The sequence below is a fragment of the Thalia democratica genome, chromosome 4 (assembly GCF_965202585.1).
Source record: "Thalia democratica chromosome 4, ktThaDemo2.hap1.1, whole genome shotgun sequence".
Lineage (NCBI taxonomy): Eukaryota > Metazoa > Chordata > Thaliacea > Salpida > Salpidae > Thalia > Thalia democratica.
Window position 1 is genome coordinate 39,127,610 of NC_139168.1, and position 24,711 is coordinate 39,152,320.

General features: G+C 25.1%; 1 protein-coding gene across 1 annotated transcript; it reads left to right on the forward strand.

Moving 5' to 3' along the window:
* Positions 1–9,204: 9,204 nt before the first annotated feature.
* LOC145834407 (large ribosomal subunit protein mL38-like) lies at positions 9,205–20,245 on the forward strand. Its single transcript, XM_082941831.1, has 9 exons — positions 9,205–9,349; positions 11,192–11,354; positions 13,095–13,183; positions 13,916–14,038; positions 14,793–15,001; positions 16,945–17,066; positions 18,462–18,617; positions 18,741–18,874; positions 19,507–20,245. The coding sequence occupies exons 1-9, from the start codon at positions 9,217–9,219 to the stop codon at positions 19,659–19,661; spliced, it is 1,284 nt and encodes a 427-aa protein (XP_082797957.1). The 5' UTR covers positions 9,205–9,216; the 3' UTR covers positions 19,662–20,245.
* Positions 20,246–24,711: the final 4,466 nt, after the last annotated feature.

Genomic DNA, 24,711 nt, shown 5'->3' on the forward strand with positions numbered 1-24,711 from the left:
ATACTTTCTACATAGGTATGTGAGCTTCCTTTTCCAACACTAACTTTATGAGCTATGATGTTAATCAAATATATATATATATGAAGTACAATTTATAGTGCACCGTTTTCGAGAGTTTAAAAAAAAGAATTAGAAATTCAATTTAGTTAAAAGAAGACAAAGTTCATATATCTGATGGTAAAAAACTATGGCCAGTTTAGAAAACCAATTATAAAAAATCATACAGCATAACAATATTAAATTAGTATAAGTTTAAACTAAAAAGTTTTCAACATAAATATAATATTCTTATATCAAGTCTTTGGAAGGGTGCTCTAAAATATAAAACTTCTTATATCTCTTTCAATATCAACTATTTAACAAATATTCTTTCACGTCGAAAAAAAAGCAATTTAAAAACTATATAAACATTTATTCCTAGAACAAAAAACACTGAAAAAATTTATCTAATAAATATTGAACTTGATAATGTAAATAAATAAGTAAATTTTAAAGAAAATTATTTGTCGGTTTTAACGAAAATCATAAAAACAGAACATTGTGCCACTGATTTACTTAGAATCAGATTAAGTTGTAAATTTGTAAAATATAGATGAGTTCACTAACTTCAATTGTTTTAAAGTATTAATATAAATTTTCTCTAAAGTTAGTTGTAATAAATTAATTATTATATGTTCTGATTTTTATAAAACAAATAAAGAGATCTTGACTACTAGAGGAGAAATAATATATTTATTCTTTCAAGACTTTATTGTGCAAACTAAGTTTCGGTCAAAGACCTCGTCAGTGCTTTAAGAAAAAAAATTAAGCACTGACGAGGTCTTTGACTTAAACTTAGTTTGCATAATAAAGTCTTGAAAGAATAAATATATAGATGAATTATAATGAAATCTATTTCTTTATGTCTATCACAAAATTTATAAAACCTGAGTACTATAATAAGTACATGTATTTAAGTATACGAATATTTTAGCTAAGATACTTATCGAGTTTATATTATAAGAGTGTGCATTAACTTTATGTGTGTATAATTTTGAAATAAAAGTTTACTTTTGCTTCTCTTTTTTTTTATAACTATGTCAGCTAACATCTAAAATTATAATCTAAATACTAGTTTCATGATAGACTTTTAAAATAATCTTAGTTTATAAAAATTCATTTACGAACAGTTTTAATTTAAGCTTTTAGGAAATTAATTTAGATAATTTTAAGTTTAGGAAAACAATTTTTAGTGAGATTTTATTATGGAACAAGTCTAAAAATGTTTAACTAAGCTACAACAGCTAGTGATATTAAATTTAGAAAACTATGTGATAAATGTTTAAATTGTACTTATAGATTTTTGTTTAGTTACTGATAATAGCTACGTTAAAATAACTCTAACTTGTTTACCTTTTTTTAGATCTAAGTATTAATAAAGTTCTATATAAAAAGAACCATAAGAGTTTCCTGTGTTGAATAAAAAGTGATCAAAGCAATATAAATTAATTAACATTCTTTAAAACTATATAAACAAAAACTTATCTGTAAATTCTTTAGAGTAGGTTTGTACATTTTTTAGTCAACAATACATTTCTATTGCTATTTTAATTTATAAAGCTATTGTTTATTTAGTGATATTAAGCTTATTTTCACTATCTTCAAATTTTCTCAAAAGAGTAAAAATTACTATACAGCTTTAAAAACTAATACTAAATTTTTTTAAAGCGTGTTGACTTGTAAGAAGATAAAAAACTGTGATGAATAAAACGTTCATTTTTAATCGTTCGTTTAACAAACAAAGTAAGCTTAAGTTTACTTATTCATTGTAACATTATTCAAATTAGTTTGAAAACAAATACAATAATTGTAATGAAGTTTTAAATATTTTTTCTAAATATAAAATCATTTCTAAAGTCAAAGTAAAAACTAATAATAAAATCATTATTTTGAATTTTTATAAACACCAATGTAGTGAACTTATAGTCATTATATTAACATATAATAACTTATCTTTTCATACCTTGGTAGTAATCAATAAATTAAAAGTTTTATAAAAGCTGTAAAATTAATAAACTAATTGTATTTTTAAAATCACTAGTCACTTATATTCTTGACTGACATTTATTCTAATTTTGAGTTAGATATTGAAGTTTGATAACTTTGTGTATTTTCTGCAATAAAGTTAAGCAATTACAAAAAAGTTTTCTTCTTTCTAAATATTTAATATTCAATCAAGTCTTCAAAATAATTTTATTTTACGAATAACTCTTTAACGGTTAGCTTTATTGTTGACTTAAACAAAAAAAAACCATGAAAAATAGTTTAATAAAAAGACCATGTTGGCATTCTTTTAATTTGAAAGAGATCAAATGTAAGTACATTTATAAAATCTATATAACCTAATTAAAGGTATAAGTTTAACTTTTTAAAACTATTTTAAGTCTAAGGTAAAAAAAATTATAAATGTCGTTGTATAAGTTATAATTACTTAAGGAAATTTATTAAGACAATAAAGAAATTTTTTACTTTTTTTTTTACAAATTCTACTATAGAACTTTTAATTCTTATTTTAAACTTTTTTGTTGCTTTTGCATCTAAAAATTGTTTTATATATGGGTAAGTTCTTGTTAGATGTGTTTACTTTTAAGTTAAAATATATAATTGTCATTTGAAAGCAATTCATTTGACGTTTGAGAACTTGATGTTTACAAGTAGAAGTAAATGAAGCAGGTCTTATCGTTTACTTTTTTGCACTAAATCATTTACGACTAATTATGACAACCTAGATCAGGGGTCGACAATGTGTAGCCCACGGGCCAAATACGGCCCGCAAAGGGTAAGTGTGCGACTCGCGAGCATGTTTTTATTATAACTGTCATAAGGCCTGCGAGAATAGAAATCGTAAATTTTAAAATGGCCACTAGATGTTCCGCGGTTTGAAGTTAAAAGTAGAAAAAAAATATCAGATATGATTGACGGAGATTTTAATATTACTTTAGATACTCCAAGGTTTGTTTTGAAGAGTAAAAAGGTTACGTTGTAACTAAAATTACAAAAGCAGCCCAGGAAAATTTTTAAATTTGAAATTTGTCCTAAGACAACCAAATGCCTGCCGGCCCTTGATATAGAGTAGTAAACAACTGCTTAAAATTTAAATATTCTTTAATAAAAATATTTAGCATAATTAGCAAAAGGATTTGAGAACACAGTGGATATCGACCGTTTTTAATAATATATAATAAGTTTCAACTAGTTTTATTCATTTTATACCTGTTTCTTGAACTACTTTTTAAAAATCAAATAATCTAAAAAATATGGTGTTTTAGCAACAAATAAAATGTAAAGCTCTTGTTTAGCTAAAAATCAAATAGTAGTGGGTGTATTTTATGGTTTAGTTCGAGTGAGTTTGTATGAACTTTAATTAAATTAATTTAAAACTTACTAAAAATTGTTGCATACCCTTCAATTTTACAAACAATTTATTACAGTAAAGTTACACATGTTTTTTTATTATTGATTTCAATTCACACAGCTTTATATACTGTTTATGGTTACTAAAAAAATGAATCAATTAAAAAAAAATACATGCATACTTGTAATCTAATACTATTCTTTCATTCGTTTAATCTAAAACAAGAGCTTAAAAACAAAACATCTGCGAATGCTTTTTAAGCTAAATTTTGATAGTACAACCCTCATATACTTTAAAAAATGTAATAAGTCCTATTCAAACTATTTTTTTTTTCAAGTCATTTTTTGCTATTTGTAATCTAATGAGTAAAAAAATTATTAACTGTTCAAAACATAAGTTTAATTGTTTGCTAACAAAAGGTCCTAGTGAAATAACTTCACTGGAATATAAATAAAAACAAATTATACAGTAATCTTCCTTTATTCTACCAATATATGTTTCTGTGTGTCAACGAATCAACACAAAGATAACTATCTTTCCCATTAACAACCCAGTTGAAGTGTGTTGATTCGTTGACACACAGAAACATATGTTGGTAGAATAAAGGAAGATTACTGTATAACTTGTTTTAAAAAAAATTATTAGTTTTTTCTTTTAAAAGTTCACTTGGATTTTTATAATAAAATATTTTTAATAATTTTGTGATATTGGTTATACTTTTACTGACTACTTATGTGTTTAAAGAAAAATCTGTATGCAACTTGTTACTTTTCTCTAACGAAGTACTTAAAGTTATCAGGCTAGTAAAGGGGTCGGCAAGTTGCAGCCCGCGGTTCAAATGCGTGGTACTATTTAGATAAAATACAATGTTTCAAATATTAAAATCGAAGTTTTTGTGGTAAAAGTATATAATTAGGCTCCTAGTTTATTAAATAATTTTCACAAGTGTTCTTTTAATGCTTATATATATCATTTTGGTTAAAAAAAGCTTTTTCTCATTAGTTATTAAAATTATTTTAAAGTAAATACGGCCTGTGAAACACTTAATATATTCATTGCAGCCCGCTAGCAAGCTGTTATAAAAAAGTGGCCTGCGACTTATAAAAAGCTGCAGGAGGCCCCTAATCTAGAGCAACAAGTTATAGCATTTGCAATCGCCAGACTTACATAAATTTAGTTTAGGTTTTTCAAGTTAATTAAAATCAGTGGTATACTAGATTCAGTTGGATCTTGATCTTGTCTAACTAGTTTTTGCAAGTAAATAGACTAAAATCTTATAAATTAATTGATTTTCTAAAAAAAAACTAGTAAAAACTTAATAAAATATAAAAATATTGTTATTCCACATAGGTCTTAAATGAAGAAGTTTTTGGGAAAAAAAATGGTTATAAAAATAAAAGTCTGGATGCTAGTTTAAAAAAGACTTAGACCCGCCCAAATCTTTATGTTTGGATTTAGTAGATCAAAAGTTGAAACACGATTTAAAAACATTTTGTTTTGTTTAAGTTCAGTATCTATAGCATGGGACTTGTATTTATACTCTATAGTATTATCTATCAGTGGCGTAGGGTGGTATTTCGGTCAGGTGGTGCGCAAATTTTTTTTCTCGAAAAATCCCCTAAATTAAAACTTTTGTAACTAGCTGTAAAAAGATCTTTTTATAAGTAATATAATTGAAATAAATTAATTAAACAAAATAAGTTCGAAGTTACTGTTTTTAAAAATACTTATATATTACAATATTAAACAATAAAAAAAAAAAAAAAAATTTATTAGAATTGCTTATCGAAATTATCGAAAAAAGACTCAATAGACTCTCCTCTCGAAAACTAAAGAATTTTTCAATGAATCAATAACCGGATACCAGAATGCTTTAACCAACTCAAATTTCAAACATAAACTTAAATACTCAAACCACCAAAACAACCAAAACAAAAAGAACCAGCACGAACAAGAAAAACAATCTACTTCAACCAACCCTTCTGTCAGTCAGTAAGAACCAAATATAAGTTAAGCTTTTCTGCAACTAATAGATAAACATTTTAAAGAAGACCACATGTTAAACAAAATAATAAACAGAAATAATTGTAAAATTTCATATAGCTGCATGAGTACTATTAAGAAAAAAATCCGAAAACATATTCGAAAATACTTAAAAACAAAAAACGATGAAAAAAACGAAACAATTTGCAATTGTCGAACAAAAAACAAATGTTCCCTTAAGAATAAATGTTTAGTTGAAAATGTGGTATATAAAGCGACAATTAGAGCGGATAACGAAACAAAAAACTATTTGGGCTCAACAGTGGGACTTTCAAAAAAAGATGGTACAGCCATATTAATGACTTTAAAAACTATAGAGAGAACAGAACAGAAACTTCAAAGTATATATAGGAGCTGAAAAAAACAACATTGACTACAAAATAGATTGGGAAATTATCCACCATATTGGCAAAGCCAAAAACCCACAAAGCATTTGCAGTACTTGCATATTAGAAAAGGTCGCTATCGTTAAAGCAGACAGAAGGCACAATCTAAACAAACGGTACGAGCTCTTTTATTCCTGCCCGCACTTCCGAAAACTCCACTTCAAAATTTAAGTTACACGTAATACTGGTTTTATGCATGCTTTTTAATTTTTATGCAGCTATTATTTTCTTAAAGCTAAAAGTTTTTTTATAAAAATAATTTAAGTAAAATTTTAGATTGTTGTAACTATTACAAGCACAAAATTACTTAAATTTACAACATTCAAGTCACAATAAAGTTTAGCTTGATTAAAATGCATCTTAACTTAAGCCCACTTATTACTATTAACCTTATTTTTATTTAAGCAATGTTTACTTTGAAAATCAACTAGAAGAAAATAGAATGCTACATACAGATTTTTATTATTATTTGTATTGTTCTTTGATTTTGAAACTTAACTAAAATTTAAACTTTGCCACAAATTCAATCTTAGTGTTATAATTTAACTTGTTTTGTTTTTAAGTAAAAACTTGTTTTAACTATAAGTTTTTACATAAAGCATTTGGGCGAGATTTTAAATTTTCATAGCTATTGCAAGCACGAGATTGTTTAAATTATCAATAGTAACGTTATAATTAAAATAAGCTACGTTAAAATGCGTAAAAATTGTTATATTGATTTTGAAACTTAACTAAGATTTAAACTTTACCTTAAAGTCAATCTTATTAATAAAATTTGATTTGTTTAGTCTTTTAATTTAATTGTTTAAATGCTATTTCGATGACTGTCACATATCTTTTTAGATTTTTTAGCACTGACGAGGTCTTTGACCGAAACTTAGTTTGTAAAATAAATTCTTGAAAGAATAAATTCATATTGAAAACTTTATGAAATAAAAATAAATTTTGTCTATTTAATAACACAGATTTTCAGTTATATTTATTTAGTACAATTAAGTTTTACTGACCGAGTGCAGATCTTAAAGTACAAAAATACAGTTAGAGATTTTTGTTGTCTATTTGTAAAAGGCGAAAAAATGTTTTTTAAAAGTTATTAAAGTGTTACTTACATACTCTGAGTCTGTTTTATAGAAAGCAGCTAAACTAACTTGTTACTTTTTTATTCTAGGGACTTATATATTTAGAAAATTTCTTATGATTTCAATATAAGTTGAGCATGTTTAATAAAAAATTTAGAATAAATGAACTTGCTTTAACAACCACAAAAGAACATTTAAAACGGCTTTAAAATTGTTGTAAAAAAATATTTTAAAAATGAATAAGTCTGTATCTTATGTTTGTTTTATGAATTAGTTTTTTATTTTGCTTTTTTTTAATAATACCTCTAAAAAAAAATATTAGCAAAATAGATATATAATTAACTTTTTTATCATATATTTCTTGAACTTACATTTAAGAATATAATTGCAGTGCAGAAATTTGTGAAAAATTTCTAAAGTTATAAAATTTATAAAAGCTTAGTATTTAACCCAATGGCCAAGCGGTTGAGGTGCCAGGTTTGTAATTGTTATAACCTTGCATGTTTGGGTTCTATACCCATCACGACCAAACTTTTCATCATTAATTGGTGATCTGCTGGGCCCACTTTTTAGGATCCAACCTGATCCGGATCTTTTTTAAATTTATGATTTGGCCGGAACGGATCCAGATTTTATTTGTAAATTGAGATTGACCAGATCCAGATCCTAAACATTTTATATTTCATGTAATTTGTATTTTTGGGTTTGGCTAAAGCTTTTAACACAGTGAATCACAAAAGTTTAATATCTAAAATTAAAAATTATAATACAAAAGGTACAATGTTAAATTTATTAAAAGACTCTTTAAATGATAGAAGCCAATAAACAGTCATAAATAATGTTATGTCTGAGCTTGTAATTGTGAATGTTGGAATACCACAAGGTTCTTGTTTGGGTCCTTTGTTGTTTCTTGTGTATATTAATGATATTTTTTGCTCTACTGAGATAAATATAAGATTGTTTGCTGATGATGCCTGCTTGAGCTACCAACATAGTGACCCTGAGTATTTAAATGAGGTTATTAATAACTAGCTGGTTAAAGTTGATTAATGGTTGCGTGATAATAAACTTTTTATTAATTATTCAAAAATGAAATTTTTGCTTTTCAATAAAACTTCAAAAAGTTTTGAATTTAGTGTAATCAATGGTTAATGGTTTTCTTATTGAGCAGAGTGATAGTATAAAATACATTTGTCACAAGTGTATACAACATAAATTTATCTACAATTTCTGAGTTTTAAATGTATAAAAAACTCAAGCAGAACTAATATGCTTGTTTTTGCTTAATCTTAGCCTAGAAATCTTAGCCCAAACAAATCGCAATTTTAACTTCTGAGATATTTTATTTTTTGTAAAAAGTTTCTGATACAAATGTATGGACAGCAAATTTTTTGGGTCAATTTACTTGGAAATTTTAAAAATTACTAAAAATCTATCTTCTCTTTCATTTTTCAAGCAGTCTTCTTCAAATTTTCAGGAAATGTTCCTTACATTCTAAGGAAAAAATGTTCCCTATGAATTTTGATAATTCTAAATAATAAAAAAATTATGAAAAATATTAAAAAGAAAGTCTTTTTTTTTTCAAAAAAAAAATTTACTTAAAATTTTTAAAATTTTTAAGTTAAGTTTTTTTATTAATGTATAAAGAATAGACTGTGAAAGTTTGAAGAAATTGCTTGAAAAATGTAGGAGGAGATAGATTTTAAACAAAATAGTCTTTTTTTGCTGTTTTTTAGTTTTCCCATCCCATAGGAAACCTATTATGCGGCCCGACTTTGACTGATCATATCTCAAAAAATAATGCGAGTTTTTTAAAACCATAAAAGCATCTTAAAACTTAAAAAAAAATCTTTAAGATAAGATCAACTTGTAAAAAACATGGCAACCCCCCTATGGCCTTAAAAAAGTATTTAGAGCCATTCAATAAATAAGTTCACTAATAATCATGCATATATTGTATAAAATAACACAAATGTATTGTAGTTGTTTTTTTAATGATTTTCAAATTAAGGCGTGTAGTAGACCTTGAATATATAAATTTATTAAATTTAAAACAGTTTTATAGGTAGGAGATTTTAGTACAAAATTTTAACTTTAAAATTAAGAAACTACTACAAAGAGAATTTACAATTAATATTTTTTGTTAGTATAACCAAATTTAATCTTCATTGAGTCAACCTAAAAATAGTTTATAAGCTTTATTATTGTAGCTGTTCATTATAAACTTAAAAATATTTATGTTTTAACTTACTTGAATTTTAATAATATTAAAAGAAACCTTAGTAATTTTTTATATAGCTATCTAGGTAGTGTAATGTCTTTAATTTTAAAAAGCAAACTTTTCAATCTACCAAGAGAACTTCCACTGAACTTCGAAAGATGTTATGCAAGTGGTTATAAGTTAGCCCATTTACCTGCAACAAGGAAACTGAAGGAAAACAAAACAGGTGAGCTTCTTAAAAATGTATTTTACTCTTTTAAAAACTCAATAAGTTAACGTCAAAAAAGCTTTAAGTTTGTGTTTACTACAGTAAATTTATTTTAGTTTAATAAAATAAGTTGGTAACAAAATTAGTTTTTTCAATGTTTTATTTTTTCTGGGTTTTGTTATATTGAGTTTATAAGCTTTTTAGTTTTTAGTCTATTTCTTAAAACAGTTTCCTATAATTATCCATACAAGTGCACTTTATTTCTATTAAGGCCATCGGGGGGTCTGACATTTTTTTTATTACAAAAATTAACTATGCTTTTATATAAAAGCTTTAAGTACAAACTACAAGCCAGTTTTTATAGAATTCAAAAATATCATTTGACTTTTGAGACATTTTATTTTTTGTAAAAAGTTTCCAATACAAACGTATGGACCGCAAGTTTTTCAGGGTCAATTTTCTTTAAATTAAAAATTCACTAAAAATCTATCTCCTCCTTTATTTTTCAAGCAATCTTCTTCGAATTTGCAGGAAATATTCCTTATATTAAAAGGAAAAAACTAATTTTCTAATTAACTAACTAAATTAAAAAAATAAAAATTTTATCACAAAAATTAAAAAAAAAAGAGTTTATTTTTCAAAAAAAAATTTGTAATGCAAGCTCATTTGTGCCTGTTTAAATATACTAAGTAATTGCTACTGTTTAAGCATTCAAAGTTTTTATAGCAAAAATATTTAATACCACTAAACACTCTTGGTAGTAATAAGTTTTATATAAAAAATATGTCTATAACAACTACGTATTTAAAATTAGTAGTTATATATTTAATAATCAGATTTTAGCAGCTTGAGATTTCCATCCCTAAAAATTAATTAGTTTTAATCTTTATTCTTTTGAATAATTGAGAATGTTGTTGTCAATAATACAGTTATATAAAAAAAAAACATACTAGTTTAGGCTAGTTAAAGAAATAAATAATAATAATTTAGCATTGCATAAAGTTATTTTTTTTAAACACATGCTCATTTTTGGCTTAAAGCTACCTAAAAATACTTATAATAACAAAAAACAGTACTCTTTCTTTATTTAACTAACACGTGTTTCTGTGTATTAAAAAGTTTTAACACACTTCAATCAACGGAGCTCTGTAAAAAACTAAATACTGTGAGGAAAGAATAGAAGCTGAAGTAGGGGATATATGTGTTTATTAAAAATAAGAATAAATAGTATAGATTAACTTAGATTAATGGTTAATAATAGATACAATGTATAATTTTAAATCCGATTGTTATAAAACTATTTAATGTTTGTAATAATTAATCTTAACTATGATAAAGTAAAGTACAAAATAAAATTACAAATCAAAATATGAAGCACTCACATAAAAATTGGTAGAAATACTAATTTTTAAGACTAAACTGTTGTTAAACATTCAAATAAATGTCTATTCTTAACTACTTTCATGTGAGTAGTTTATATTTTGATTTGATATTTTATTTTGTACTTTACTTTATCATAGTCTAGATTTAGTTTTTTCAAATATTAAATAGTTTTATAACAATTAGATTTAAAATTATACATTGTATCTATCATAAATCATTAATCTACAATAACCTATAGTTTTTATTTTTATTTGAATAAACACATGTTTACACCTACTTTAGTATCTATTCTTTCTTTACAGTATATATTTTTTTACAGAGCTCGTTGAAGTGTGTTAACAAGTTAACATGTGTTAGTTATATAAAGAAAGAGTAATGTTTAAATTTGTTGTTAACACAATTTCAGTGATCTTGTTTTGCTATGATATTTATTAATAAACAATTTTAAATAGTTAAAATATATTATTTGTTTTTTAGAAAAAGAACAAAAAGATGAACATGAAATGAATTGTCTTATACAGAAGGCTAGATCACCATTAATTGGGTTTGAAAGAATACACCCTAAGTCAAAACAAAAAGTCATGCCAAATGATAAGTTTCTTGGTAAGGAAAATCTTCCTGTTTACGGAGGTCTAAAAAGGTTAATAGTTTTTAGTTGTCCATACAAATGCACAATTTTTTTTATCAAAAAGACTTAAACTTTAAATAATGTTTTAAAAACTTTGTTAAAATATTGTTATTAGATTATTGTGTTTAAGTAGTTTAATGCTTTATTTATAGCAAACACTATAAAAAAAATTTTAATATTTATTTCTAAATTTTATTTTAAGTCATTATATTCTCAAAATAGTAATTTTTGTATTTAGCTACAAGTAACACCAAATTAGTTATAAATATAATTTGAAAAAAAAACTATTACACTAAGTTGAAAGTCATGAGTTAATTTTGTTTGTTACTGTATTTTCTGTTTTTATTAGCTTATAGTTTTATTTCTGGACAATAACATACAGTGAACCTTATATTTTGAATACTTTAAAAGTGTTTAAAGTTGTTTTTTAAAAACATAATTTAAACTAAAAGTTAGCAAAAATAAGTTAATAAAAAAAAAACTAAGAATGGTCCACATGAACTTAAGTTGTAAAATAGTTTTGAAAAATGTTTATAGTATTACACTAAAAAATGAATGATATGTATGGGTTTGTTTAGTTAAAGCCTAATAAAATCCTTATTTAAAATCTACAAAAAAACATTAAAATAAACTCCTATATTCATAAAATGTTGTGAAATTTAAAGCCAAAAGTGATAGTTTGAATTAAATTTTAATATTTATCTATACAAAAGTACAGTATTCTTCCTCTAAGACAGGGTTTCCCAAACAGGGCAATTACAAAAACTTAGAAGGCCATAAGCAGTAAAGGGGCCACATGGGGGCCATGAGGTCATAATTTGAAACTTACAGGAGATATTCTGGGGTGATGATAAAGAGCAAAAAAAAAGTCTTAAGCGTTTTTAATGGTAGTTTTGAAACTATATTATATTTTATTGAAAATATTAGGAAATTTAGGGGGTCATAAGCTGTAAAAGGGGGAGCCACAAGGCCATAATTTGAAACTTATTTTAGATATGTCTTAGCTGTTTTTCATGGTAATTTTTGAGAAATCTTGTTGGAGGGGGCCATAGCTTTTTTAATTGCTTTTAACGGGGCTCTTTGAAAAAAAAGTTTGGATAACCTCTAGAACATAAACTTATGACTTTACTTTGCCAAAAATTATGTATGCCTAAAAATTACATACTCAAGAGGTAGACTGTTGTATACTTTAGGAACCTTCTAGAAATCTTATTCAAAGCATCATGTTATTATTATGATAAATTTTATATTTTTTTATAAACAATTTTTATTTTGTAATTCATAAATAAAAAACTATTATATAACTGTTATTAATATTTAATCTAAACAGTTAATTTAATTTAGTTAATGGTCATTTGCATGTGTAATATTGCAAGTTGTAGCATACTATGTATTTATCAATGAATTTTATATAGTGAGCAATTTTTCATCATTCTATAACTTCTTAAAGTTTAGTGTATATTGATGTGAATTTACTGGAGATAAACTTTTTTCCTAGATTCATTTAAAACAAATAAACTCTTCATGTATTTTATCATTTATTTTTTTAGTTTAGCTATTACGATTGATAAATTTATAAGACATATAAATGAAAATTTTCTAGAAAGAAAAAAGTTCTCAATATCAACAGTTAAGTTTATAAATAGTTTACTAACAATAATCAATCTAATTTTTTATGTATAACTTTAATTGGTGTATATATGTATTCAGAGTTAGTAAATGATAAGAAGTTCAAAGATATTTTTTGCGCAGTTACGCCAAGGAAGCAGAAAAAGAACGAAGAAGGCAACAAGCAGAACGACTTGAATGGAAAACCATGGATAAATATCTCACAGTTGACAGTTTGTTGAGTTTTTATAGAGCGAAAGTAGTTATTAATCTAGAGTAAAACAAATAGATATCATTTGACTTGTCTATAATAATTCACGAGAAGATGAACAATAAATGTATTTATATTTAACATCTTGGTTGAAGTTATTGTTTGAGTTAAATTGTCATGATAGTAATTGGCAGGGTTGCCACTCGGTCAGGAAAAGTCAGGAAATCAGGAAAAGTCAGGAAAAATTTTAAAAAATGACAAAAGTCAGGAAAAGTCAGGAAAAAATGGGGGGTTTTGAAAAAAAGTCAGGAAAAGTCAGGAAATTTGATAAAATAAAAAAAAAGTCAGATTTTGTCAGTTTAAATTTACAAAATTCCTTGTTTTCCAAAGCCTTCAAATGGTAAAAATTAATTAAAAGTCCTTTAAAGTCAGAAAAAAATTCCAAAATTTTCCTAGAAATTTACAAAAATATTTAATTTTATTTCCAATGCCTTCATCTGGTATAAATTAGTAAAATATCCTTTATAAAACTGCAAAAATTTTCTCAAAACATTTTGAACATCTTTTAATAGTTTCAATTGTTAGATTATGTATTTTAGAATAAGTTTAATTTAAGAGTTTGATTTAGAAAAGTCAGGAAAATTTTGGTAAAAAGTCAGGAAAAAGTCAGGAAAAGTCAGGAAATTTTTCTCTGCTTGATCAGTGGCAACCATGAATTGGAGATAGTTTAAATTTTAAATTTGTTCTTTTGCAGATCCACTGACTTACAAAGATATTGGTTTTCCCTTAATCCAAGCTGAACTTAATAAAAAAGAATACGCGAAAAAACTGTTTGAAAACCGAAAAAATCTTGAAGCAGATGCTAGACTTCGAAAATGTTTGTTTTGTTTTTCAAAGCTCTAAATCCCAACACAATTTTTATTCAAAAGTTTAGAGTTTATCAAAATATTGTGCCTTAATTTTTTAGTTTATTTGATTTGTATACAAACGTTAAGTACTGAATTTATACTTGTTTCAAACTATAAAACTTCAAAATTTTTTAAATTTATGCAGTTTTTTAAAGCATGTAAATAACTATTTTATTTTGATTACTTAATAAAGTTAAGTAAAGTTTTAAAATCTATATCAAAAACTACTGATAACTGATTTTTTATTTCACCTTTACATAAAATAGTTAAGTTTTTGTAAATTTATATCTAAAGTATTTTAGGTAAGAAAGCCATTGTAATATTTTCCAACAATAGTCATTTGATTTTCCATGAAAGCCTAATAAAATTTATAGAATAATGAACAAAACTTAAAAAAATCAATCAGTGTTCTAGAGTTTTTATGTTTTACAGAATCTTCTAAACTAGAAGTTCATTGTATTAATTTGATTAGATTAAAGCAAAAATAAACAATTAAACTTTAAATTACATATTAAAAGAAAAATTATTAAACATTGAGTTTATTGACTTCGTTGTCAAAAATTGGTCGTATCATGCAATCAAAAAATTTTTGCTCTTTTTACTGAAAGCAGCTTTATATGCTTTCATTAGTTCAAAACTAACTTACTTTTTGAATATGCTAAATAGTAAGCGAGAAATTTCTATGGTATTGTTTTTTTTATGTTCTACCTTTTCCTTTTTTAGTGAAACTGGACGAAGTGGCACTGACAGATGAGTGGGAGTTCAGCGATGAAGGTGTCAAGCAGCTGACTGGCATACTATATCACAACTCAATATACAAGCACATGTTCGGCAACAAGTACTTCAATCCGGTGCAACCGATGAACGTTTCGTATGCTGATGGAGATTATGAAAACCCCGTGTACTATGGTAACCAGCTGTCGCCAGCTGATGTTAGTTTTGTTTTTGGTGTGATTTTAATTTAAATAAAACTTTTATTTAGTTTCAAAATATCTAAAATAGTTGTGTAAAAAAAAATGCTGAAATATTTTTCACAGATATGTTTACTTATACTATAAATTATATGTTATGATCACTATATACGCAGAGTTGTCAAAAATCCTTGAAACCTATAGAAACCTGGAATTTAAGTAATTGAAAAAAAAACTTGGAAAAACCTGGAATTTTTAACATTATAGTAGTAAAATTTTGGTTTGAATCAAAAAATCTATCATATAGATAAAAAAAAATTGTTATCATAAAATTTTTTATTTATTTAAAAACACATTTAAAGTAGCTTTAGAGTATCTTTTCAATGTTTTTGTACTAATTAACACAATTTTTTACCTTAAATTTAACTTTAAAGTATAAATAGACCCAGAAATGTTTAATTTTAAAAACCTGGAGGAAATTTTAAAAATCTGGAGAATTTTTGCCAAAAATATTTGAAAACCCTCTATACACTAAATTTGTAATGAGTGGAAAAATCAGACTTTTGTTTTTCAGTTTTAAACAATATTTAGATCGTTAAGACATTAATCTAAAACTGTCCGAAAATAGAATAAAATACTTTTAAAAATCTTATTGGAAATTCAAAAATTAAAAAGATATAATTTCAATGTAGTTATACTGATTAAAAAATATTTCATAACCCTTATAGTTTTTTCTTTCAATAATAAAAAATTCTAATTGAATGTAAATCATTTTTTTAAATTTAAAACTTTAAAGGGTTTTTCAGGGTTGCCAAAAGGTCAGGAAAACTAAAATAAATGACAAAAGTCAGGAAAATTCAGGAAAATGGGAGTTATTGAAAAAAAAAATCGGGAAGTTTAACAAAATTTGAAAAAACATCATTTTGTTATTTCAAATTTACAAAACTCCTTAATTTCTAAAGCCTTCAAATGATAAAAAATTAACTAAAATTCCTTTAATGTCAGACTAAAATCGCTAAATTTTTCTATAAATTTACTAAATTACTTAATTTCCAATTCCTTGATTTGGTAAAAAGTGTTTGCAAAAAGTTAAGAACTGAAGCCAATAAACTGTGGCTAGATTCAGAGAAATGATTCTCTTCGACAAGTTAGGGGCAGCAGATGAGAACGATTTAAATAAAGTAAGGCAAATGGTATTAACTGCCAAGAATATTAAGCGGTATGTAGGCCAGGTATCTTCATTAGATGAAGAGGTTAAAGTACTAATAAAGAAACGGAGGAAATAAATTTTAGTACATACAGTAAAAAAACTGTGTTCGATAAAGATATTTGTTGTTTTAAGGTTTTAGTTGTAAAAGTTTGTTATTGTTTTAAATTTTTAATTGTAAAAGTTATATATATGTTTTTTCGTTTGTTTAGGTACATTTATGTTAGGAAATGCTAAAACATTCTTTCTTTTTCCAGACAAGTTGTGTTTATAAGTTAGAAAATACAAATACTTTGCTGATAGATTTGTTTATTGCAAATACATCAATCATACACAAATGGTTCAAGTGATGTAATGGAAGTTAGAGAATTGAATTCAGCAAAAAAAAACTGTTGTTTTAACCTGTATAAAGATAAGATTGAAAACCTTATAGAGTTTCAAGTGTTTGATTATGTTTTTTAAAATTAGTTTAAATTAAGAGTTTGTTTTAAAAAAGTCAGGAAATTTTTAAGCTTGATCTGTGGCAACCCTGTTTTTGTAGAAATCTGAAACTTTGATATATTAAAACATAGAGAGAAAAAGTACGTATAAGTATTTAATGAAAACATATTTACAAACTATTTATGTCTTTTAAACCTTTAGCTTGAAATTATGTTTTTAATGTTTAGTTTGTATTAAAAGTATTCTTTGTTAAAATAATATATTTAAAAGCATTTGTGATTCTTCGCGATTTTAACCACCGATTGTTCACCAACAGGCTGTTGATCAACCAATAGTGTCGTTTCCAAGCGAGGAAGGTGAGTACTACACTCTTCTCATGGTAAATTTGGATGGAAATATTACAGATTGTAAAAAAGAGCACAACCTTCATTGGATGGTGTTAGTTAAAGTATACGCTTTGAAGTATTTGTACTTTAAAATAATATCTCTATATTATTTTTGTCAACTAATACCAATACATCACCTACTTATTTACAATAAACATGCTTTTTTGAAATTTATTAGCTTGCTTTGATTTTTTATTTGTACTAATCTTGCTTTATGTTGAAGACTTTTTGTATAATTTAGTCGTAAAATGTTTGGGAAAAAATCTCAAGGGTCATAATTAGTAGTCATAATTTTTTTTGTCAAAACTTTTTATAATGACTTTTTATAATTTTCAAGTTTGTAAACCATTTTCATGTTAATACTATTTATTTTAAGTACAAAGTTTGTCAATAAATGTATTTAATATATATTTATAAATGTTATCACATTATTTAAGTTACATTGTCATCAGTAAAAAAAACTTAGACTAAACTAAATCAAGCTACATTAAATAAAAAAACTCTTAACTTTTAAAAGAGTAAATTACTTTTCATTAAAAAATAAATGTTATTAAAAAATTATTACATTGTTTTTCACGTTATGGTACTAAAACTTAAAAAAAAATAATTAACACCTTGTGGCTACTACTAACTAGTATTTGTAAGATAGCATTATTTTAAAGGATAACTTTAAGTAGTAGGATTATTCAAATTTTAACAAGTTCTATAAGTTAAGTGAATTTAGTTAAAGATTTAAATAAATATCACTAGTTTTAAATTATATATTCATACTCATGTGTTTAAACATTCTAGGGTGTCAAAAAATATGTTTGATAAATACTCTACAATGACAAATTTTAAAATATTGATTAATTTAAGCTTTTATAGTAACTTAAAAAATGTAGTAACATCAGCTTTGCATTTAAGTAGTATGCAATTGAAAATGAGCTCATATTAAAATAGAATAACTGCAAAGGCTTTACTTTTTTACCATCACACTAAATTCAAAATGACCTAGTTTTTTTTGTCTAAAAAAGTAGCAACCCGATAATTGGCCGTATAAAACTGTTTACTTTTAAAATATTAGTTTAATTTGAAAAAAGAAATTGTTAAAATATATAAGAAAATTTTGGTTTTTGTTGTACCAACTTTTTTACAGTTATACTTTAAACAATCCTTTTTTAAGTTGTTTACAGGGTTGTCAAAAACCTGAAATCCTGTAAAAACCTGGAATTTGACAATTTAAGCTTAAAAAAACCTGTAATTTTAAATAATTTTTCCGTGTCAAAAAGTAAAATTTCAATTTAAAACAAAAAATCTATTGTAATTTGCCAAAAACATTTAGTAACCCTGTGTTTATACAAAAAATACTTAAAAAAAGGCTGAAATTTAAATTTTAGGTCAGTTTATTAAAAAAAAACCTAATTGATTTATTTTTATTAATATGTATTTATAAATTATTACGCAGAACAAACATATGCGGAGGAAATGTTGAATCAGGAGATGTTCAAGCTCCGTACCTGATGCCGCTCCCCATGAGAGGCACCGGGTTCCACAGGATAGTATTTATTTTGTTCAAGCAGTCAAAAAATCTAAACTTAGACGCTCAGAAGCTCCAGAGCAGGTTGAACTAATAAAAAATCTTAAATCAACTAGTTTTATAGATAAAACAATGGTATATATTTTTTTATATAATCAAACCTTGTAGTTGAGTAAATTTTTGTTATATGTGAGTTTTTTGTAACAGTGAAAGCTTGAGTGAACGCGAGTTTTCAGTTAAGAAGTTTTATGATCGATACAAGAAGTTCATCACTCCAACTTCAGCAAGGTTCTTCCAAACCATGTGGGATGGTAAAGTTAAAGATAAATTCCACGATTTGGGTGAGAGATTAATTTTTTGTTTTCTGTTGAAAATATTTTCAACAAGTGCTCAAAATTAAAATAAATTAAAAGTAATCAATTAAGTCTACTGCTAACATGGCTTTTAATATTTTTTGCTTGCATTATTTTTAAATTTTGTGTGAGTAAAGTCTATAGTTTTCGTATTTATAAACAATAATTAAATTAAATATTACTACACTTAAATTTTGCATAGCAAGCTAATGGTTTCAAATTTTTTATAAATCTTTGCATAGCTGAAATTTTAAAGATAAATTTATGTGAACAGTTTCTGTCTACACATAACCATTAGACTAAAACATAATCTCACCCAATAACTACTCATATTACAGCCCAGCGGAATCTAAATAATAAATATTTATTAATCATTAAAAAACTAGTAATTGAATAGAACTAGAAAAAATAAGCTTTTAAAATGTTTTTATACATATTTTTTTCTTCTTAGCATAGCTAAAGTATTCTAAGCATTTTTGGAGTTTATTTATTGTTTTTTAACTTGATTTGTAAATATATTATCAAAGACGAATCAATTCGTTTATTTATCTAACCCGGTACCTCTCTGAAATTTTTTAGTAATTTTGCATTATAGTTCTAAAAATTTAATTTATTAACAGATATGAGTGAACCGGTGTACAGGTACGAAGTGCCGAGCAAAAATCACGTGCCACTGAAAAGGCACCCGGATGTGGGGCAGAAGAAGACACTGCTGTGGTACACCCACTTCATGCCCGAGGAGCCCATCTATCCCGGTGGCGGACAGTTCGAATGAACTGAATGGGTATAAAACACAAACTGAATACACATCTAATTTATCGTTGGAGGGTTTAGAATTGGGACTAAATCTAAAAGCATTTAAAAACCCTTTTAAAAATGTTTTTCGAATTACTTAAATTAATTAATATTTAAATTTTTTTTAATATTTAAAAATAAATTTAAATGTGTAAATACTTCTAATAGTAAATTTTGTTTAGGATATTGTCTTTTACTTTCTATAGCAAACATAAATTGTATTTTTTTTTGCATAGTTTTGAAGGCTTCGTTTTGTCTTATCTTCTGTTGTTTGAAACAATTGCTCAGAGTTTAAAATAGTAAATTATTTTGTAACGTATTCGCTTAAAAATTTATACTTGAGTGAAGATTAAAAGAAAAATTAATTGGTTGTTAAGCTATTATTATGCTTAGCTATTATTATTATTATAAAAAACAAAGTTTGATAGTAAAGTTTTATCAAAATTAATTATTCTTGTTTTTTAAATATTTAAGTTAGTATAAATATAACAATTTATTCACTTTTGTTTTGAATTTTTACAGACAAAAAATAAAGTTAATGCCTTTTGGTTGATAAAAATAATAAAATTTTCCGGAAACTAAAACTTTTTTAATAAAATTAATTTTTCAAGTAAAAACTTAATTCTGCACTTATTTTTTCAAATAAAATTGTTATAAGAGTAGTAAAGTTTTTGTTTGTTTAGGTTTGTATTGTAGTAAAAAAACTGAAAGTTCACACATCTAACATTTTTTCTTTTTTTTTTTTTGTTCTAAACATAGTTTTTACTTACCTCAGCTATTTTCCACAAAGGAGCTTATAACACGATTTTAAACTACCATGTCACTTTTTTTAAACCGTGTTTTTATAACTTAGGCTCTGTATATATTACAAGGTTAGTTTAAGTCTGTCATATATCAAAGTGACAAATTTGTGTATTTTTTCACACTTATGCTTTTGAGGATGTTTGAAAACTTATGACTTATAACTTTAAAAATTATTAGTTTACTCTATGAAGTCACAAGCTGTCTTTATTATACTATGGCTGTAAAATGATATTTATCAGTGATTTGTTTTAGGTTAATTGTAAACTTTGCAAATATTTTTTTTTCAAATAAGCACCAATAAGATTTTTAAACACTTGATAAGCTACTGGTTTATGACCATATTTATCATTAAAACTAAATAATAACAAACATTAATAGATTATGGATTCCGAAGTCAGAGCTTTTCAAAAGTAAAACTTTAAAGTTTTTGAAAAAAGTTAATAAGATTTAGTATTTATACAAAAAAGTTTTAAATTTAATCACCTAATTCTTACAAATGAAGAACCGATAACAAAATTTTGTATAAAAAATATTTCAAACCAATTTAAGAATAAAAACACTATTGGAAATTAATGCTTCGTCACAATGATGTGTTAGAATATCGCAGATTGTATTTAATTAGCTTAAATTTTATTAAAAGCTTATTAGCAATGTAATTATAATAAGCTTTAAAAATAAGTTATCGATTATTTACACATAAAACCATAACTAATGCAATATTTGAATGGAATAGTTATAAAAACTTAAACATATTTGTAAAAAATAATTTCTTACTAAACTCCTAGATTATTCTATTTTTAGCCTTCTATAAAAATTTTCCATGATTAATATTTTTATGATATCAAGATATTACAAAAGAAGCAGGCAAATAATTTCTAAACTGTTTTTGATAAATTCAAGGGTTCAATTTAGTACTTGGTTAAAAAATCGATTAAAATAAAAAAACGAATATATATTAAAGTTAAATTAATAAGATAACGGTCAGTTCTAAAAACTTGTTCTAAAGTGTTTTAATTATAAGAAAAACATAGAACAACTTCGCTTATTTATTTTTTTCTAGTAAAAAGAACATTCTAAAGTTAAACATCCTTATTTCGGGTAAGGAGTCAAATATGCATGAAGACACTTTTGCACGAATGGTCATTTTTGCCCGGGTTGATTTTTTTTTATTAGTTTAAACTTTTTATTATCTTTCTACTATCACTTTTACCCTCGGTCGGTAACTTTTTTTAGTTTTTTAAATTAATAATATTATTATTTTTGATTGTTATTTTATTACTTATTATTGTTTTTTATTACTTATTATTTTTATTTCTAATACTTTTTACCCTTTAACCCGGTAACTTTTTTTTCTTGATTTTTTTATAATGTTTTTTTTTACTCTCGTGCAAAAGTGTCTTTGTTTAAAAGTGTCCATTCGTGCAAATTTGACTCATTCCCAATTATTTCAGATTTGATATCTTTCAACATCACATTTAGCAGGCAAACTTCCAAAATAATCATATTTTATAATCTTAGTTCCAATATTGAAAACAAAAAATTAACTAGTAAATGATTTTGTGTATTTCTATCGTTGCAATTATTTTTACTGATATGAACAAACAGGTAGCTGAATCTTACAAAAGCTTTATACTAACCATCACATTAAACAGACTTTTAAAGGAACGAGAAGATTTACTTTAAATTCAATTATGTGTATGTATGAAGCAAGTAAATAAAAAAAAAAGAAAATATAAAACATACGCTACAGTTTACTACCATATTAAAAAAATACCTATCTATTTCCTGAATTAAAATATTTAAGTTTGCTTTTTCTGCAGTAGTTGTTCACGTGGAAATGTCGCGGGCCCAATTTTTTTACTTTGTGAATCATATTTTGCTCGAGGGACGTAGTTTACCTACCTCTAATTAAGAACATACAACTACCTAAATGAATATCAGTAAGTATAAATTAGTCTTTTTATTGTCGAGTATTCTTTAATCCATTTTTTTGTTGTCGTCTTCAACTTTAAAACTCTTACTGATTTGTTTTTACATGGTACGTGAACAGAGACTTCTGAAACAATTATTCTAACTCACAATTAAAAAAAACAGATATTATTATAAATTTCTGTTGTTTATATGTTACTCAACAAGTATAAAATTTTCGAAAACCATAATATTTAAAAAGTTATATAAAATCTTTACCAATAAAACTTGAATAAATCTGTACACAAGTTTTTTTTTGGTGCTAACATTGAATTATATATTGTTTATTGACTTGGTGTATCAAGGAACCCTTCGCTTATCGAGTCGTATACCACATGCTAATAAAGTTTCTTACGAGCTATTAGATATAATTTTTTATCATTTAAATATTTCAATAGTTATAAAACAATCTGTTAAACGAAATAAAAAAAGCTAAACGAAAATTAACAGAATTTTGCGTATAAGAATATACTTAAAAAATTGTTTAGTAACATAAGAACTAAAATATAGATATAACTTTAGATCAACTTATAAAAGAAGATAAACAATACTTATAGCAAATATATAAATACTTGAATGAAAGGTTACAACCTCTTTAAAAAAAGTAAAAATGTAATACGCTGAAATATTTTTACTTTTAATTTTATCAGTATTTTGTGCTGAAACGGTTATATTTATTTTATTTAATAATTTTATTTGAACAGTAAAAACAACTTTACATTCAAATAGATCAGGGGTCGGCAGCCTTTATTGACTCGCGGGCCAATTTTCATAGAAAAAAATCGCTCGCGGGCCGCACTATTTAGAAAAAAGTCTTCGAAGGCCGCACTTATTTTATAATAGTTGTTATAATCACTAAAGAAATACTTTTTAAAACCAATAAATAATATAATAAGCAATAATACAGCACGATTATAGAGTATTAATTGTACTAACAGCCTAATTTAAAGTTTTTATAACAAAACTTTTTATTTTTATTGTTGAAAAAAAGTATGTTTTTAGCTAAAAAGTACCTCTTGGGCCGCATATTTTTGCTTTGAGGACATCTTTTGGCCCGCGGGCCGCACTTTGCCGACCCCGAAGTAGATAAATAAATTATCGCATAATTTTTTAATAACTTTAAAGGAGTGAACTCTACCATAACTGAACTTAACTTTTAAAAATGAAAACAAAAAGTTTAGTACTGTTAAATTTTTGCTTCTAATAAGAAAAAAAAATATTAACAACAAAAAACAATCTTTCTGTTTTAAAATATACTTTTTCATATTTTGAATACTTGTCTAAGTCTAAGATTGTAATACTACAAGGCAAAAATATTTGTAAACATAAACAAGAAGTTTTTTTTTTAATTTTTTTTCTCAGAAAAGGAAATTTTTTAGCATAAGTTTGCTTAAAACATTTATCTCAGCATACTTTTTAAATATTTTATTTTCTGTTAAAGTATAAACATCTATAACTTTTTTTACAATGACGTGCTAAAAAAAAATGTAAGTATAATTCTAAATAGTAATCTTAAAAAATAGTTAAAGATAATTAGATAGAAAATGCTACAATCTAGACTAGGGGTGGGCAACGTAAAAAATTGACGGGCCGGATCCTAAAAAAATAAGTCGTCAGCGGGCCGGAGCATTTCGAGTTAGTGTTCTACCGGATTCTGCTGTATCCTTTTTTAGATCCAGATCCTAATTTGAAAATGTTATCCGGATCCGGCTAAATACTAATTTAAGACCAAGATCAGGATCATAGGGGAAACTTATTTCAAAAAGCTTTGAATCCGGCTTGATGCTAATTGATCGGGTATTTCAGAATTTTGAATCAACTATTTTATTACCAAGGTTCTCAAGTATGAAATTTCATATTAGTTTTTATTAAGTTTCGCAACTTTACATTTATTATAAATCTAGACCGAATTAATGCTACTTATAAGTATAATCTTATAAAAACATTAGTTTACTTACTAAAAGTTACTCGAATCTAAAATTTTAAGCTAAGACATTAAAAAATTGTCAACTACTCAAAATTATCTAATTTTAGCAATCCTTGGTTGGAGTTTACATTAATAATGTTATTCAAAATAACTAATATTACCATATTTAACTACTACCTTTCAACTTAAATAAATTAATAAAGTTTTATTACATTTTAGCACGTATATAAGAAACAAAACAAAAAATAATTCTGATATAATAAACAGTTTTACCATAAAAAGTAAAATAAAAGTTAAAAAATGTCAATGAAACACTTAAGGTTGATCATAT